Here is a 19097-nt window from a genome sequence, read left to right as displayed (position 1 = left end):
ATGTTCTTGGATTGGAAGAATCAATATTGTGAAAATGACTCTACTACCCAAAGCAATCTACAGATTCAATGCAATCCCCATCAAATTACCAATGGCAGTTTTTACAGAACGAGAACAAAAAACCTTAAAATTTGTGTGGAGATACAAAAGACCTCGAATAGCCAAAGCAGTCTTGAGGGAAAAAAATGGAGCTGGAGGAATCAGACTCCCGGACTTCAGACTATACTACAAAGCTACAGTCCTCTTGCACTGTTGGTGAGAATGTAAATTGATACAGCCACTATGGAGAACAGTATGGAGGTTCCTTAAAAAACTAAAAATAGAATTACCATATGACCCAGCAATCCCACTACTGGGCATGTACCCAGAGAAAACCACAATTCAAAAAGACACATGCACCCCAATGTTCATTTCAGCACTATTTATAATAGCCATGTCATGGAAGCAACCTAAATGCCCATCAACAGACAAATGGATAAAGAAGATGTGGTATATATATACAATGGAATATTACTCAGCCATAATGAGGAACAAAATTGGGTTATTTGTAGAGACATGGATGGATCTAGAGACTGTCATACAGAGTGAAGTAAGTCAGAAAGAGAAAAACAAATATCGTATATTAACGCATATATGTGAAACCTAGAAAAATGGTACAGATGAACTGGTTTGCAGGGCAGAAATGGAGACACAGATGTAGAGAACAAATGTATGGACACCAATGGGGGAAAGTGGCTGGCGGGGGAGGGGGGTGGTGTGATGAATTGGGATATTGGGACTGACATATATACACTAATATGTATAAAATGGATAACTAATAAGAACCTGCTGTATAAAACAATAAAAAAATAAAAATTAAAAAAAGAAATTATTTAACCTAACCTCCTTTCCTCTTTTTCAGGTATTCTGTGTCACAGCTCATATCATCCTGACAGGATTTGGTTGGTTCTGTTATTGTCTCTTATCCAGAAAGGTAAGCTTCATCAATACAGGGATAAACATCCCTTATTTATCTTGTTATCCTCAATTTATAACTGAATGTTTGGCACATTGCAGGTACTCATTATTTATAAGTGCTTCCTTGATCAACCCAGAATCAGGCATTTTAGCATGGCGAAATGAACACTGGAATAAGAATCAAAAAACCTAGATTCTACTTTCAGATTTGCCACAGTTAGCGGCGACATAATATTTCTACTCCTCAATTTCTTAATTTGGCAAATTAGATGTGTACCATTCGCTTTCTAAGATCTCTTTTAATTGTAAAACTCAATATGAATTTTAATGCCAACCCCTTTATTTTATATCACAATCCTCCAAATATTTAAAAGACATGTAGTGTATACTTTGTTTTCTAACCACAAGTTTTTTCAGGTTTGGTGGGGAGAAGGATGTGTAGATGGGGATTGTTTTTAGATCTGTATCCTTCAGATAGTTTTTTACCGGCAATTCTAGTTTGGCATTTTCTTTTTTTTTTTACGTAATTTTTTTTTTTTTTGCGGTACGCGGGCCTCTCACTGTTGTGGCCTCTCCCGCTGCGGAGCACAGGCTCCGGACGCGCAGGCCCAACGGCCATGACTCACGGGCCCAGCCGCTCCGCGGCACGTGGGATCCTCCCGGACCGGGGCACGAACCCGTGTCCCCTGCATCGGCAGGCGGACTCTCAACCACTGCGCCACCAGGGAAGCCCTGGCATTTTCTTTTGTAATGTGTGATGCTTAGGACAATGCTTAGAATACTTTAGCTGCTCCGACTAGGGCAGAATGAAATAGGACTTTTATGAGAAATAGACTAGACTTCCATTAGCGCAGTTTAACATGTCTTATGGGGGTTTAGCACTCCCATTATACCTGCTGCTTATCACTATATTTTTAATTATCGAAACTGCTTAGACTCTTTATTCTTCTTAAATCCTGTTGCCTCTACAGCTTTAATACGTGCCCTTGAATAAGATGTATGGCTGTGCCAGTAAAGACCTGCCACCTTCCTATAAAATAGAAAGAAACTGGGATAGAGGGAGAAAAAGACTTCCAGGACATAAAGATCCCAGACAGGACTGCTAACATGCTAAAATATGAACACAGCACGTATTTGTTTTCTTTACCACTGTATTCCCAGCACCAAGAACAATGCCTGGGGCAAGAAAGATGCTCCCAAAATATTTGTTGAGTGAAAAGAGAGAGCTGAGAAACCATACCCTGAGGGTCCTTTCCATCCTAGTCCCTCCCAAGTGTTTACTGAGCTCGACCAGTGACAGAAGAGTCCCCAGCTATCCCCCAGGCAGCTCCCAGCCTGACACAGATTCAGAATAAAGTGACACCAGCCACACACCTCCTCGTTCTAGGCAAGTCTTTGGAAAATCGTTACATTACTGGGTTTCACTTCAATATGTATCTGATTGTGAACAGAGGTATTAAAGAAGTCATATGACAAAACAAGTTAAAAGTTTACTTTCCAAAATTAGGACCCATAGAGAGAAACTAATGATAGAGGATATTTAAGAGAATATGGGAGTCTGATCTTCAGGATAGGCCGAGTCAAGTTTTCTTTTTCTACCTTTGTTTCCTGTCCACTGGGTCTGAAGCACTTCTTGACATTAACACGAATACCAGACACAGAGAGACCTCAAAAAATGTGTGTTTCAGCCCAAATCACTTCCCGTGTAGCAGCCCTTCTGAGAAAGGCTCCTCCACGTTCTGTTATTTTTGCTAAGGCTACTCAGAGGCCGTCATGGGTCTCTAACATCTAAAATATCTAACTCTTAGACGTGATCTCTCTTACAAAATACGCCTATATAAATATAAGCAAATAATACTAAAAATAAAAAACATAAAAATTAAAAAAAAACAAACAAACTTTCTCTCAATTACATACAAACTTTACCTAAATAAGAAGCAAGAGGTTCATTCTTTTTGGTAGACTTAACATTAAAGGTCGTGTTTTGGGGAATTAGGATTTGATTAGCCTTCTGCATGACGACTGTTCCATTCCAATCATAGGCTCCTACTGCTCCAAGCATGACCCAGTCCTTATATCCAAATAGAGAAAACAATGATATTTAACAAAAATAGTAAGAGCAAACACTTAACGTAGCATTAACAATATGTTAAGTACTGTTCAAAGTGCTTTACATATATTAAATCATAAAATCGTCACAATAATCCATTGGGCTAGATGCCATTATTACCACTTCTTTTACAGAAGAAACTGAGGCAGAATAAGTAAATTTCCCTAGGTCATACAGTACAATTACACACTGAAATGTCAATATTCTTGTGCAGGGACCATGGTACCATTTCTTCCATCAGCTACAAAGGATATATTTTCTAATCTTGCCTTTCTGCTTTATGACTGCTAAGAAGCCTGGGTCTTGAACATGGAATTCTAGCAAGACCCTTGAATACCTTGACACCAAGAAAAAGATGCATTCCATATCTTTAGCAAATATGTTAAATATTTTATTTAGCTAGATGTATAATTATAGAAGGCAGACCTCAAACTGTCTGATTCACAATTATTAGTACAATGTAGTGAGCTGTGTATGATAACATGCTTTCCTAATAAGAAGCCTGTGAAATGCTGTTTCCTATTTGGATTAGAAACAACATGGTCTGAATAACTGCTCATGCCATGAGCTGCAAGTTGCACCTGTAATGCTGATGTCTGGGTGTTGACTCTGGGAAAGGAAACCTCAAAAAAAAAAAAAAAGTTTTCTACCAAGTGGTCAATGTACCTGTGAATAATGAGCACTGAAGCCGGTCTGAGACATTTCCATTTCAAAAGAAGCTGCCGACTGGTCAGCTGTAGCTGTAACAGAGGAGAATTGCCTTTAGCACACTGCTGATTTGCAGAAGACAGAGACCTAGTACAGTCTGTGGTCTTGACCAACCAGAACTTCTAGCATCTTTAGGGCATTTTCAGCCACACATTTCTCAAACTCAAAATTCCTAGGTAGGGCTGGGTGGAGGACGGAGAGGGTTAGCAAAAGGGCTGTGTCTCACATTCCTGACTGTTAGTTTCCCCATCCTGGCTGGAGGAGTTGAATTAATCCTTCTGTTCTTATACTCTAGCACTCTTACAGATCTTATGGAGCTTTGGATCAACGTGGCTGAAAGCTCTGTGTCTCACCCTCATGCCCTGGGAATCCTCCTGAGATTAGGCTAAACTTACCTGATATGTCACAGGGATAATAATATTTGATTCACATATTTAAAGAGGTTTCTTTTTTTTTGTTTTTGCGGTACGAGGGCCTCTCACCCCTGTGGCCTCTCCCGTTGCAGAGCACAGGCTCGGGACGCGCAGGCCCAGCGGCCATGGCTCACGGGCCCAGACGCTCCACGGCGTGGGATCCTCCTGGTACGAACCCGCGTCCCCGCATCGGCAGGCAGACTCTCAACCACTGCACCACCAGGGAAGCCCTAAAGAGGTTTCTTGATTGTACCAGCCTCACTTGCATTTCCTGCCCTATGTCAATCTCAGAATTCCATTGTGTGATAAAGGGTTTAGGGATTCTTGGGTTGGTATTTGCTCTGATTTCTGGCTGTGGGTGTCACTCACAGATCAGGAGGGGACTTTCTGACAGGGCTCCAGGCCACATGCCGTTCAATCACGCTTTTTTTTTAAAGATCCTGTGCCCATTTTGAAGCTCTTTACTGAAACACAGAAATAATCCAGAGCATTCTATGGGAGTGTGCTGCTCTCAGAATATTCACCAAGCCAAAGCCACAGCCTCCTAAGGGGATTAAGGGAATGTTGATTAATTTGCTTTCAGGAGGGAGTTACTGATTTATTTGGCCTTGCTGATAAGTTAAAAATAGCACATAATTTTTTAAAAGTCAAACTACTCTTTCACTGAGGCATGAGAACAATCAAATTTGTGAAACCAAACTTATTTACTAGTTATTTACCTGCATAAATTTGTTAACCAATACATCAGTAATTACCTTTTTATAGGACTAGATTAAATGCGGAAATCAATCAAGATTCAACTATATCATTTTAATCTCAATACAAATTGCCCTCTAATTTAAATGACTGAGATGCACTTTAACTTTAATTTGAACCTTTATTTTAGGCCCACAATGGTGTAAGGTGCTTTCTCATTTATCTCTGCAAGATCAATTATAAGAATGCAGTAGTGGAGACCTACATAGTTCCAGCACCTTCCCCTGCCGCTGTTCTGAGGACAGAGAGAACAACTGAGAACAGAGAGAAGGAAGCTCTGTGAAATTCTGCCTGCTGAATTGGCATCTTGGCAAAGCACAGTGTACATGCCGGAACTTCTTAATGTCAGCTCCTCCCTGGACTTGTTCATGGGTGTTGCGATATCTACTCTGACCACTGTGCAGCTTCTGGTTAGGAATTTCAGCATTTTTCCCAGTGCCTGATGGGAACGGGAGACAGTAGTTTCCTGATTTTATGGGCAAATAGCTGGTACGCTCACCTCACTAGGTGGCACTGTCCTTCAGCAAGCATGGTTTTCACAATTGCTGCTAGTTGTCATCTAAAGATAAATGTTGATAGGAAATGGAGATTTCCAAAGTAACAAGGAAATGAAGCCCTTTTGGATGTCATTGTGAAAAAAGTCAGAAATAGGCTAGTAAAAACACTGCTTTTGGTTAGCCCTGAAAGTGCAGCAATGAAGATATGGGAGACATTTTTAATCTGTGGAGTTCCTCATAAAATGATTTTGTTTTTAAATATGGAGACATTTCTTGGGTATGTAGGCACTTCAACGTATAACCTTTAACTCATGGTGTAGTTAGGTTAGAATGAATCTGAAAACGTCATTTAAGGCAAATTGATCCCTCCTCCACCTGATAGCTGTTACAGGATTCATTTCTACAAGTCTTAGGTTATATTTACTTGCTTACTTAAGATGAGATTTAGAAATGAAATAGAGACACAGATGTAAGCAACAAATGTATGGACAACAAGGGCAGACTGAGAAGGTGCTTGTAAATTTCTATGTTTAAGATGAAAAACAACAGTGCTCAGTGTGTCCTGTCCTCACAAGGACAAAGTCAATAGGATTCAGACAGAGCAGAAGAGCAGAACTGTCTGGTGGTTTCTCATCCTAGGTTGAGAAAAAAAGGCATGTTCTCTGAGTCTCCAGATTTTCAGAGAATGTGAAGGAAGAGGCTTTTTCAGTTTGCCTGGTGGTTTCTCATCCTAGGTTGAGAAAAAAAGGCATGTTCTCTGAGTCTCCAGATTACCAGAGAATGTGAAGGAAGAGGCTTTTTCAGTTTGCCTGGCATAAAAATTCTGAAGACTTCTTTTTTTGTCAGGGAAGATCTAGTTCCAAAGTACATTGTTCCTTGACATTGTCTACCTAAGGCAGAGGAGGGAATGCCATGACTCATTATCCCCAATGGCCAGCTGCCATTGAAAAATCAAAGAAAAAATTTACAAAGAAGTAACATGACTCAGACAAATATAGTGAACCAATGTTTCACTGCCATGGGTCTTGAGGCAGAGTTCCATGAAGACCTTTAAAATGGACAAGGAGAAAAATAGGAGAAAATAAATGAACAAAGAAGTTATTATACAAGAACTGTCCCATAGAAGCCCAAAATGAAAAACAAAGACAAAAACAAAACTTGAGTTAGTGTCTCCATTTTCTAAACCTGTGTCACAGAAAAGGAATAAAACACATGGGCACATTTTTGTTCTTGTGTGTCTACACTGACCATTGTCTTCATCTGGCCCTCACATCAGTACTGCCAGGTCCTTACAAAGAGAGCTGCCAGCAGACACAGTGCTATGTGAAACAGCCATCTATGGACAGATTTATATAAGAGGACATTGTTCCATGGTGGCTATCGTACACAGTAAAAACGCATTAGCCACGTGGTAGAAATAAATACCAAAACCAATTACGTTGAGTTTGAATTGTAGAGAGAATATTCAGGCTTATGAGAACCAGTCATACCTTCCAGGGCAAAGATTCTTTCTCCCAGAGCTTCAACAATAGTGACTAGTGCCAGTTCATCAGAGACATTGAAGAAATGCTTTTCCGTGGGTTCACTTGCAATTGATTTTATTTCCTCCACAAATTTTTCAGCGCTTAAATTTCCTCGATTATAGCTGCCAAGAATCTAAGACGACAAAAACAGCAAGAATATCTTTTAAATTCTATACGTTAAACAAGAACCCCAAGCATTTTGTCAATAAGCAAGAGAGTGTATAGTACTGTGGCATAGTGAAATTTTTATGTACTTCCACATTCTTAGAAGGGTAATTTTCAGAATCTGTAGAATATTAACAGTTATATTCTATAATTGCTGTAGGAAAATATAAAGGGCATCTTGTATGTTTGCAAAAGTTTCTTCTCTGGCATTCCTGTGTCCCTGTTTATCAACAGCTGTATCTTTAAAGTCTGATAGTTCAAAAGTAATGTTACAGTTTCTGAGTGTTTCTGATATTATTCCAGTCAGTGACATCACCATTTGCTGGCAAAAGCAATTAGCCAGTGAATTGCTTGATCTCAAATAGGCAGTACTTCCTGAAACTCTTACCAAGGGGAAGTCAGACACGTATATTTTTTAAACAGATATTGGACTAAGTAGTAGTCTAACTTGGCAATTTAGAAAATAAACAATTGGGACATTCCTGTCTGAAACAAAATGCTCAAGACGGGGGCATTCTTTTAAATAGAGAAGAGAGAGAGGCAGGAATTATCTACTACAGTTAACCATAATTTAGCTCTTCTAGCGGGTTTTCTCAAACATTTAGTTTTAAATTTTTTAAAGTAAGGTTTATTGAGATATAATTTATATACAATAAAATTCACCCTCTTTAGATGTACAATTCTATGAATTTTGACAAACCTACACAGTATGTTACTAACACATCGAGATTAGACTATTTCCATGACCCCAAAGAGTTCCTTCTTGCCCTTTTGTAGTCAGTCTTCTCTTCCCTCTAACTCCTGGCAAACACTGATCTACTTTCTGTCCTTATAGCTTTGCTTTTTCTAGAACATTAAATTTAAGGAATCAAATAGCACGTCGTCTTTTGTGTCTGGCTTCTTTCACTTTGCATAATGCTTTCAAGAGTTATCCGTGCTGTCACATGTATCAGTAATTTAGTCATTTTTATTGTTGAGTAGGACTCTACTATATAGAAGCACAATTCATTTGTTGAGGACATTTGGGTTGTTTTCAGTTTCAAGTGATTAAGAATAAAGCTGCTGTAAGTTTTTGCACTTAGGTTTATGTTTTATTTTTTCTTGAGTAAAGACCTAGGAATGAGAGTGCTGGGTTCTATAGTAAGTGTATGTTTAACTGAATGAGAAACTGCCAAAATGTTTATCAGAATAACTGTTCCATTTTGCCATTTTACCTTTCCGACCAGTGATGTGTGAGAGACCCAGTTGCTTTGCATCCTTGATAGCACTTGGTTTTATCAGTTTTTTTCTTTTTAGCATTTTTTTTTCAGTTTTAGCAATTCTATTGGTGTGTAGTGGTATCTCATTTAATTTACATTTCCCTAATGACTAATGGTATTAAGACCTGCTTATTTGCCATAGTATTTCCATTTTTGGTGTGGTGTCTGTTCAGATCTTTTGCCAATTTTTAAGAAAATGGATTGTTTGTTTTCCTGTTATTTAGTCGTGAGATTTTCTATATATTGGGTTGGCCATAAAGTTTGTTTGGTTTTAAGTAAAAGTAAAAGACAAATTTTAAATTTTCACCAAAAATTTTATTGAACAATGTATTCACTAACTGAACGAACTTTTTGGCCAACCCAATATTCTGGATACATACCCTTTATGTGTTTTGTAAATATTTTCTCCCAGTCTATATATTGGCTTTTCCTTTTCTTACAGGATCATTTGAAGAGTAGAAGTTTTTAATTTTGATGAAGTCCAACTAATTTTTTTTTATGTTGCATTTTTTCTTCTGAAAAATTTAGTTGTTAATGTAAATATTTCTTAATATTTAGAAATGTATATAAATATGAAAATGTTCAAGTTAAAGTAAATGAAAAAATCTTTTAAAAATAATATGTAGGGCTTCCCTGGTGGCACAGTGGTTAAGAATCCGCCTGCCAATTCAGGGAACATGGGTTCGAGCCCTGGTCTGGGAAGATCTCAAATGCTGCAGAGAAACTAAGCCTGAGTGCTACAACTACTGAGCCTGCTCTCTAGAGCCCGCGAGCCACAATTACTGAAGCCTGAGTACCTAGAGCCCATGCTCTGCAACAAGAGAAGCCAGTGCAATGAGAAGCCCACGCACTGCAATGAAGAACATCCCCCGCTCGCTGCAACTAAAGAAAGCCTGCGCACAGCAATGAAGACACAACACAGCCAAAAATAAGTTAAATAAATAAATAATATGTAAATTAAAAATGCAAAAAATTAAAAAAACCCAATCCGATGTGTAGATAGGACATTTCTATTGTTTTTTTGTTTTTGTTTTTGTTTTTTTGCAGTATGCGGGCCTCTCACTGTTGTGGCCTCTCCCGTTGTGGAGCACAGGCTCCGGACGTGCAGGCTCAGCGGCCATGGCTCACGGGCTCAGCCGCTCTGCGGCATGTGGGATCTTCCCGGACCGGGGCACGAACCCGTGTCCCCTGCATCGGCAAGTGGACTCTCAACCACTGCACCACCAGGGAAGCCCTACACGTATTTTTTAATGTTAGATTTAGAATGGTAGATTTAAAAACTGACATTTTTATTAAGATGGGTACAGATTTTCACTTGCAGAAAAACAATAACTAAAATTATTGTTTTCAGTGTTGTTGTTTATAACCTACAACATACTTGTTTATTTGTATCATAAAACGCATAATGGATTAAGATCAACAACTGAATCACTGTAATGTACGCTAAATGTTAATGTGACAAAAGGAGTTGGGCACCAAGTAGTCAAGCAGCAATTTCATTGGTTCTCAAATTTTCCTTCCTAGTGAGAAGGGGGTGGGGGATTTATTCCTGGCTCCTTCCCCTTGCTGAAGGAGCCCAGAGGAAGTACTGCAGCATCTGAACCCCTCCTAAGCTCCCGGACCACAGCGGAGTCACTCCAGTGCCCTTGTCAGTTTTGTAGCTCCTACATCTGTAAAACGTTCTTAGAGGCAAAATGCCTCAATGTATGTGACTAACTTTGAGCTGTTTTGAAGAAAGCACACTATTTAGGAAAACTAGAGGTGGCTCTAAGACAATTGGCACACTGTTTGGGGAGTTTTTTTGATTTTTGAAATTACTCTCAACTACTACGTCCAGATTTATGTAGGAAGATCTATACCAGCAGCTTACAAATCGAACCAGAACACAAAAACTTAGCTCTTGTTTATCTGGCTGAAAAGCAAATGCCAAACATCAGAAGCGGTTTATATTTGAACAGAGGCCACTAGTGCTTTCCCCACTTTAGCTGCTTGAGGGGTAAGAGAATTAATGGAATGGTAGTAGAGAATTGTCCAAAGAGAGAGGGAAAACCCAAGGGCCACTTGCTCTTATTACATTGAACAAATCCTCTCTCATTTAAAAACAATTAAGGGCTTCCATGGTGGCTCAGTGGTTGAGAGTCCGCCTGCTGATGCAGGGGACACAGGTTCGTGCCCCGGTCCGGGAAGATCCCACAGGCCACGGAGTGGCTGGGCCCGTAAGCCACAGCCACTGAGCCTGCACATCCAGAGCCTGTGCTCCGCAACAGGAGAGGCCACAACAGTGAGAGGCCCACGTACCGCAAAAAAAAAAAAAAAAAAAAAAACAATTAAGATGCTCTTCCTATAGTTGGGTATCTCACCATAGCTGGATGTACATGCCCTAGACTGAGGATGGAAAAGGCAGTCTCCGAGCTCTGGAGCCTCCATTCAATCCATGGTGTGGGTTTCAGGATCACTGGGGCCTTGCTCAACACCTCACTCTCTGCTTGGTCTTCTCCTCTGGACACAATGGCAGACTCCTCTTTTGTCAGCAGTTTTGCTATGCATGGATTTCTTTTAGATTTATACAAATTCCGTATGGTGTGAAGCCTTCTGAGTCCCCATTGATTTACCTCATTTATTCTGTAAGTTATATATATGACATCCAGGGCTGAAAAGTCACTATTTTTCCTCCTTGGTTCCTATTTACCATATTCTAGATTCACTATTGAATTGACATGTTAACTTCCATTTCACTTACAAGTTGATGTTGTTGAAAATACACAAAAATTGTAAAGACTCCTGGACTATGTGTAATTTAGGTTCTTAACTATGATGTAAACATTGTCAGATATTTAGTGCTCTATGTCACAGACAAATGGGTAAAGTTCAATGGGGAAGATGCCAACTGACACACTTAATAAAAGTAAAATGTATAAATGTAATATGGGAGCATATATTTAGAAGAAACTATAAGAGAAAAGAATTCCCTGGAATTACTATCACTTGCATCCAGTTTGAACTATTTTGCATCACAGAATGAAAATGAAAACAGGGAGAAATGTATTTTGATCCTTCACCCAAGGGTCTGGTAGCTGGTAAAAACATTATTTTCCATGAATCAAAAGAGATACAAAATAATACTTAAAAATTACTTCTGTTTCACTTAATACAAATACGTCAAGCCCAGGCATTTGGTGTTCTGCTAATATTTACCTGGAATAGACATTCAGAATTGAAAGTCCCTTGAGGCAAATATGTCAAATGTAAAGTGTAAGGCTCATTTACATGTAGCACAGTGCCTTTTGTGTGCAAATGAATGAAATTCTAAGATACTTTCTAAGTTGCTTATTTTCATTTGAATGCTGTAGGTGATACACTTTCACAGCCATTATACTCTCCCACCATTATCATCTAAGATTAGAATCTGAATATAAAACAGTCTCCTGGGCTTCCCTGGTAGCGCAGTAGTTAAGAATCTGCCTGCCAGTGCAGGGGAGAAGGGTTCGATCCCTGGTCCAGGAAGATTCCACGTGCCACGGAGCAACTAAGCCCGTGCGCCACAACTACTGAGCCTGCGCTCTAGAGCCCACAAGCCACAACTACTGAAGCCCGCGTGCCTAGAGCCCGTGATCCACAACAAGAGAAGCCACTGCAATGAGAAGCCCGCGTGCAGCAATGAAGACCCAACACAGCCAAAAATAAATAAATTTGTAAAAAGAAAAAAAAAAGAAGAAAACTTAAAAAACAAAACAAAACAAAAAAAAACCCCCCAAAAAACCCACCAGTCTCCTGCTAGCAATGTCTAATATCCTCAAGTGACAGAATAGAGACCATGTAACAGGGTCTCTAACCAGCTTAGCACCCTCACCAAATCTGGATGTTTCACAGGAAATGTGTGCAGTTTTATTAGAGAGTGCTTATACGTTCGGTAATCAACCTTTTTTGAGTGTTGTCTCCCCCCAAAACATATGTCTCTGGTGTTCAGGATCAAATGGTGGGGGAAAAAAAAGATGGAGGGGCTTCCCTGGTGGCGCAGTGGTTGGGAGTCCACCTGCTGATGCAGGGGACACGGGTTCGTGCCCCTGTCCGGGAAGATCCCACATGCCGTGGAGCGGCTGGGCCCGTGAGCCATGGCTGCTGAGCCTGCGCGTCTGGAGCCTGTGCTCCGCAACGGGAGAGGCCACAATACAGCAAACGAGTTACAGTTATTAACTGGCCTACTGAAATATTCATGATGCTTTAGGATGAAAAAATACACTTGGAGGATGTGTTTTTAAGCAGCTTTGTTTTCCCGGTAACCAAAAAAAAAAAAAAAAAAAAAAAAAAAAAGATGGAGTAGGAGGAATAGTCCAGGAAATAACAGGGCTACAGACCCCCATGAACATTTGATCTCATGCATCATGAATAGACGCGGAGAAAAGTCTGAAATCTTTCTGTGTGAATAAACAAAGAGAGAAAGTAAAATAAATGGCTTATTTCCTAGGCACAAACTAAAAAAAAATATAAAGTTCACTGAGGAAAAAATATGAATTAGGAAAATAAATAATTATTGCTAAAGTGAAGGTTTCCTATTCTTTGTTTATACCATTTCAAAGATCAAGTTGACGTTAATTCACTGATTAAAATGGGAAAGGAACTCATAAGTTTATGGTTCTCCAGGAAGATTAATGCAATCATGAGACCTCTTTTTGACCAGATAAAAGGCAAAGTATGAATGATCAACCAGGGATACAACAAAGGGAAATAGAGATTTAAGGGCAAGAAATACTGATTATGTAGCCAGATACAATGCAAAAGTGATATAAGATTCACTTAAAATTAAGAAGCAATCCATTGATAGATACTTTCTTTCCACTGAAGTTTCCCGAACGTTGTTAATGCTGCGGATGGTTAATTCAGCTCATGGCCTGCATCTACGGGACCTGGAATGCTAGACTATATCCTCTGGGAAGAAAGTGAACAAATGATGGCACCTCTGGTACCCAGTTGTGTGGGACAAACTGGGCATGCGCTGGCTTTGCATACTAAAGAGACCAAGCATAGACTCTAACTGTGGACAGTATCTCTGAGTGAAGCCTGAGCCATATGGAATTATTCTCAACCACCAAAAAGATCAAAATAGCTATAGTAACAGGAGAGGTAATAATCGATTGAATAACAGTTGGCAAAAGATAACTTACCGAAGTAACAACAAAGGGAAAGACAAATAATGAGATGTTTTAATTTTTTTTTTTTTTACATCTGTACCCCAAATGAGAAAGAAAATGTTGCAACTGTTTAAAACCTAGTTATCTTGGTTATAAAATAAGAAGTACAGTCACCTTGCCCCAGGGAAGAAGTGAATCAATTGTGTGTTCTGGGACTTCATCAGGGATGAATCTCTTTTTCTTCCCTACCTACTATTGGTGGAGTGTCTTTCACTGATCACACTTTTGAAAGAGAAAAAGGAGATATCACTGATTAAATGCTGAAAAACAATTGTGGGTAATATCTGTTGTTACTATAAATAAAAGGGATTTTGTTGAAAAACAATTTTGGTTGAACTTTTAGAGTTCTGAACTCTTTTGTTCTCTGACTTATTTAAAAAATCACTTTAAGAAACTCCCCTCCCCCTAGGCTGAGGCATATGCCTTCCTCCCTCCATCCCTCCATCTTTTCCCCCTTCCCCTTCCTCTTTTCCCCTCCCTATTTCTGTCCCTTTCTCTCTCTCACCCTTCCTTCCTTCTTCTTATGTATTTTCTTCCTTCTTCCTCCTTTTATCTTTCCTTATTTTCTTCCTTCCTTTCTTGTAGTGATTGTTTGCTGAGTCTCCATTTGCTTGGCACTGTGTCGGGTGCTGAAGACACAAAAGGGGCAAGACCCAATCCTGCCCCCATAGAGTTTACTTCCAAATGGAGAAGTTTCTGTTTTTCAACCTTGTTTGTGTAACTCTCATAAAATAACCATGATATGCACACAGCTTTTCTCTTCACACCACAGCCTGAAAGCCATCTCTAGCCCTGTACTTACAGCTATGGAAAACCGCTGAATGCTTTCATCGTCACAGTCCTGGATGACCTTACTCAGTTGATGGTTGTCATGGGACTCTCCATCAGTCACAATTACCATGACTTTTTTAACCCCTCTTCGGGCACCCCGGGCTTCAGTGAAAGCCTCTTTCCTGAAATAATCACAGACAAAAGGGCAGCAAATAAAACACCAGCCCAAGGTTAGGTAAAGTGATAAACAAAATGAAAACACTGCCAACTCCAGGTAGCCCAGTGCTTTCCCTCCAAGATCAACATTGCTGCCCATTGTTCAAGCTGGGAGGCATGATGCTCATTGTTTGTAATAGTTTAAGACTTATTCTAGATGATGGAGAGGTTACCATTTTGCCAGTCACCATAGATCCCATTAACAAAAGGCAGCAGTCTCTCATTCTTTGGAAACTTCAAAGGGGGAGTGTGACAAGCATACAGCAGATTTAGAGAAGGTCAGATTTTAAATACTTTCCCAGTCACTCCTTTTTCTGTAAACACTCTTTCTCTTGCTTGACAGGCCTCTTTCCTTCTGCTTTTGGCAGAGCTTTTGCTTTAGTCCTCATTTCCCCCACCTACTCTGACAGTCACAGAACAGCTTGGACATCCTGTAAGCTATGGAGGGGGCATGGGAGAAAACAGAGTATTTGTATGGCTGTGAGTGCTTGAGAGTGTGCTTGGACGTGGGGTAAAAATTCAGACATAGGAATTAAAGACTGCAGACGGCAGTGGTCTGAGTCAGTGACAGAGTAGGCTTCTGGGGGGCAAGGAGGGTTTGGCAGAGCTATGAAAGTCTGAACTAGGTTTTAGGACACAAGCTGCTGGGGGTGAGGTGGGAGGAGGTGGCATGGAGAGAAAGGAAAAATGCTATAACCTAACTTCAAAGAAAGGAATTTTGATTTAATTCAACACGCATTTATGGAAAGAGATGGAAGATATGGGAAACTGACAATTTTTGTTTGTTTTGTACCTTCTACACACACACACACACACACACACACACACTCACTCAGGCACACTTTCCCTCCATTACTCCACTACTCAACTACTTTCCCCTCTGGAGCCTTGGAAAAGAAGAGTACATTTTACTTAGGACTGAAACAGTGAATGGATTTCATATAATATTTTTTAGATTTTGGTGTAAAATGCAGCAATCATTGTGCTGAATAGTCATTTTAAATATTTTACTTTGGTCATAAGGACAAACAGCTGCAGCTGAGATATACCAAAGAAACACCTGTCTTTCACCTTCCAACAGTTTGCCACAGTACACATTAGCTCTACTGTAGATATATAGTAAATGCACAGTAGTGGGTATTTTGTGAGTAGGGAGAGAGGATCCTTGTGATGTGAGCAAGGCGATTTTATCTGTGTTTATTTTTCCTTTAAAAGGACTAACAGCAAATATGACAAGATGTTAACAACTGTTGATTCTGTTTGATGTGTACATAGGATTTTGTTGTACTGTTTTTTACATTTTAAAATTTTCCTAAAATTTTCAAAAGAGAAAAAGAAGCTATTTAAAAAAAAATATATTGATCACTGGCAAACTGTGTGTCTCTGTCCTCTACACCACACAAACAGATTCTCTGAGTTCTTTCTATGTACAGACAAAGGTGAAAAATAGATGTTAAAGGCTAGTCTCTAAATGAAGTTTGTAAGATTTAATCCTTTTTACAGTTTTAATTCCTTAGAGGATCACCAAAACTTCCTAATTCTCTTGAAGATCGAGGTCATAACTAAATGAACATCAGCTGAAGGAGATGATTAAACCACCTTCCTTAAAGAAAATCTGGTAGCTCTGAAACCAGGGCTGGCTTTCTATGGCAGAGCTCTTGAGTATACCCTTTCTGTTTCAAATTTCTTCAGCAAATTGCCCTTGACCCCCAATTACCACCATCCAGTATTCTTTCTTTAAAATAAGCATTGACTTCCCTGCATGTTTTTAAACATTAACATATCCCAGGAGAATCCCTTTCTTTGGGACAGGAGAATCCAGGCCTTATGATTAAACACTGTGAAGCAATGAAAAGAAAGAAAATTTGGGATAGGGTTAAGGGGACACAAAAATATTTTGAACTGGGAGACACTGAAAATGGAGGTAAAGGATTCTAAAAATTTAGAAATATTATTTACAACTGGTCCTGCCTGAAAGGGATAAAGAACAATTAAAAATAAACTTAAGAGCTTCCCTGGTAGCGCAGTGGTTGAGACTCCGCCTGCTGATGCAGGGGACGCGGGTTCGTGCCCCGGTCCGGGAAGATCCCACATGCCGCGGAGCGGCTGGGCCCGTGAGCCATGGCCGCTGAGCCTGCGTGTCCGGAGCCTGTGCTCCGCAACGGGAGAGGCCACAACAGTGAAAGGTCCGCGTGCCACAAAAAAAAAAAAAAAAAGAGTACTTAGTAATATCATTATGGAGTCTTATTTATATACAAAACTCAATAAACTCTGTGTCCTACAGCTAGACCCTCTGTGAAACACATAGGCAAAAACCATATAGGGACATGGTATTTAGAGTGGTATTTATGCAGGAGCAAAAGCAGCCAGAATATTTCTTCAGTTAGTTTTCAAAAATGAATATTCATCTTAAGCGGTTGCCTTTGGAAAACAAAGTTCCCTACAGGCTCAGAGCTTTCAAAGAACGCTCTGATTTACTTTGAATGTGCGGTCACATTTAGTCAATTATTTAAGAATGCACACTCAGCACACCTAAACGTGTGCACTTTTGTGCATGCAAACTGGTGATCTACGGGCAGGTAAATGTAAACTTACCCCATCTGTTTGTGGTTATTTTTCTCATGGGCCCCATATAACTAGAACCACATGCTTTTCTAACATTTATGAGTCTAAAGCTGCACATGAAATTTTAAATTTTTGAAAATCCAACCCATTCTTTGGAGTATTCACATTAACTGTTTCAGCCCCTTTAAAACACTGATCTTAGCAGGCAGGTGAAGTGAGGCCATGGGTAATCAACTCTTCAGAATCAGTTGAGTGTCCAGAAGTTGAAGGCACTTAAGAGAAGAACCCTTAACATTAGTCAAACTGACCATTAGATTTCCTGTGATTTTGGTATTGTTTAGTTTTTGTTCAGAAGCTTTCATGATGATTAAGGGGAGAAACAGCAAAAGATAAGAGCTGGGTGAGATCAGATAAAATACAGTGAAGGGGAGCTGAACATTGTAAGAAAAGGACAGTTCTGTAGGTTCTTACAGAATGAAATTCAACCACAGGGTGGGTTATGTGTGCTCCATGAAGGAAACTGCAGAAGGGAGGAAGGGAGGGATGTAAATTAGAGGGAATTTGGAGAAAGTAAGGAAGAAAGAGAGAGAGCACGAATCATGAAATCCTTTCCACTTCTTTTTTTTTTTTTTAAGATTTTTTTTTTGATGTGGACCATTTATAAAGTCTTCATTGAACCTGCTACAATACTGCTTCTGTTTTATGCTTTGGTTCTTTGTTGGCCGTGAGGCATGTGGGAACCCGCACCCCCTGCATTGGAAGACAACGTCCCAACCGTTGGACCACCAGGGAAGTCCCTCCACTCCTTTTCAATCTTTTCACTGAAAATGATTTCAAATAAGACAACATTTAGTTTGCCCTCTTAAAACCTCTTATTTGAGAGCTTCAATAACCCTAAATCCGTAAAATTTAAATCTGTAAAATTATAGACATATTAGGGTATAGATATATATTGAGTAGAAGCAGACTGATATGAATCCATTTTTTTACATTGAGATTCCTAGAGGCTGAAAACAAAGAATAAAAGGAAAAGATATTATCTAATATTATGTCTTAGTACCCAAGAATGTGATGCCATAGACTACAGCGATATCAGTCAAAGCCTTGGAATGAGAGGAAAGATAAGAAGAGTAAGATATTATCTAATATTATGTCTTAGTACCCAAGAATGTGATGCCATAGACTACAGCGATTTTTTGGACTGATTCTCCATCAGTCAAAGCCTTGGAATGAGAGGAAAGATAAGAAGAATGATGAGATTGTAATATAGAAAAATTTGATCCTATAACTATTAGTTAATCAGTTGAATCTCTTTTCAACCAAATGGCTTTAAATATTGCTAAGGCAACTGTTCAATTAATACTCCAAAGGGCTAGATCATAAGCAGTAATTTTTGCACAGTCTTTTACTTTGGCTTATTTTTTTATCCATATACCTTGCTGTGTCTATTCCAAGGGCTGTCATCGTCTGGCGGCCACCTCTCTGGACTATTTTATTTGCTGCAACAAGCACCTCTTCTGTTGATGAGTACTTATTGAGGTTGAACTCATGGGTTACATTTTCTCCATACTGTACAATTCCAACCTGAAATACCAAGCCACTGTGAGTTATCGATCTAGCAGACTACCCTGTTTCAATTTTTTTGCGTTTAAACATATGCATCAGATGTAATAATACATTTTAGTCTTTCAGATGAGTTTAAAACTCTATCAGTACACAAATCTTTCTACTTTGACAGTAATGATCACTGCCATTTGTGGATGCCAAAGAACACAAATGGAAGTGTTGTTATTAAACCTCTCAAAGGACTGGCTTATCTCTTCAACAGTGTTTACTGAATGACTCTGGTAAGCTTGGGGAGGGGGTAGAACATGAAACTGACATGGCCTCTGCCTTCATGGAGCTTCTAAACTAGAGGGAGAGAGACATTAAACACAAGAATCATTTAAATACAGGTTCAATCGCAAA

At 39.5% G+C, this 19097-nt stretch overlaps 1 protein-coding gene across 2 annotated transcripts in view; it reads right to left on the bottom strand.

Annotated features, from left to right (window-relative positions):
- ITGA1 (integrin subunit alpha 1) overlaps nucleotides 1-19097 on the bottom strand; it is a 164480-nt gene that overhangs the window by 57583 nt on the left and 87800 nt on the right. For both annotated transcript variants that reach the window (XM_024740319.1, XM_024740318.1), the window contains exons 7-11: nucleotides 18565-18713; nucleotides 14380-14530; nucleotides 6932-7097; nucleotides 3734-3807; nucleotides 2884-3028 (exon numbers count right to left, since the gene is read on the bottom strand). In XM_024740319.1, coding sequence (XP_024596087.1) covers nucleotides 2884-3028; nucleotides 3734-3807; nucleotides 6932-7097; nucleotides 14380-14530; nucleotides 18565-18713 — 685 coding nt within the window. The remainder of the gene's footprint in view (nucleotides 1-2883; nucleotides 3029-3733; nucleotides 3808-6931; nucleotides 7098-14379; nucleotides 14531-18564; nucleotides 18714-19097) is intronic.

This window comes from Neophocaena asiaeorientalis, unplaced genomic scaffold (genome assembly GCF_003031525.2).
Source record: "Neophocaena asiaeorientalis asiaeorientalis breed wild unplaced genomic scaffold, Neophocaena_asiaeorientalis_V1.1 scaffold57, whole genome shotgun sequence".
Classification (NCBI taxonomy): domain Eukaryota; kingdom Metazoa; phylum Chordata; class Mammalia; order Artiodactyla; family Phocoenidae; genus Neophocaena; species Neophocaena asiaeorientalis.
The sequence above is the reverse complement of the archived record's forward strand: the minus strand, read 5'-3'. Positions and strand labels throughout refer to the sequence as shown.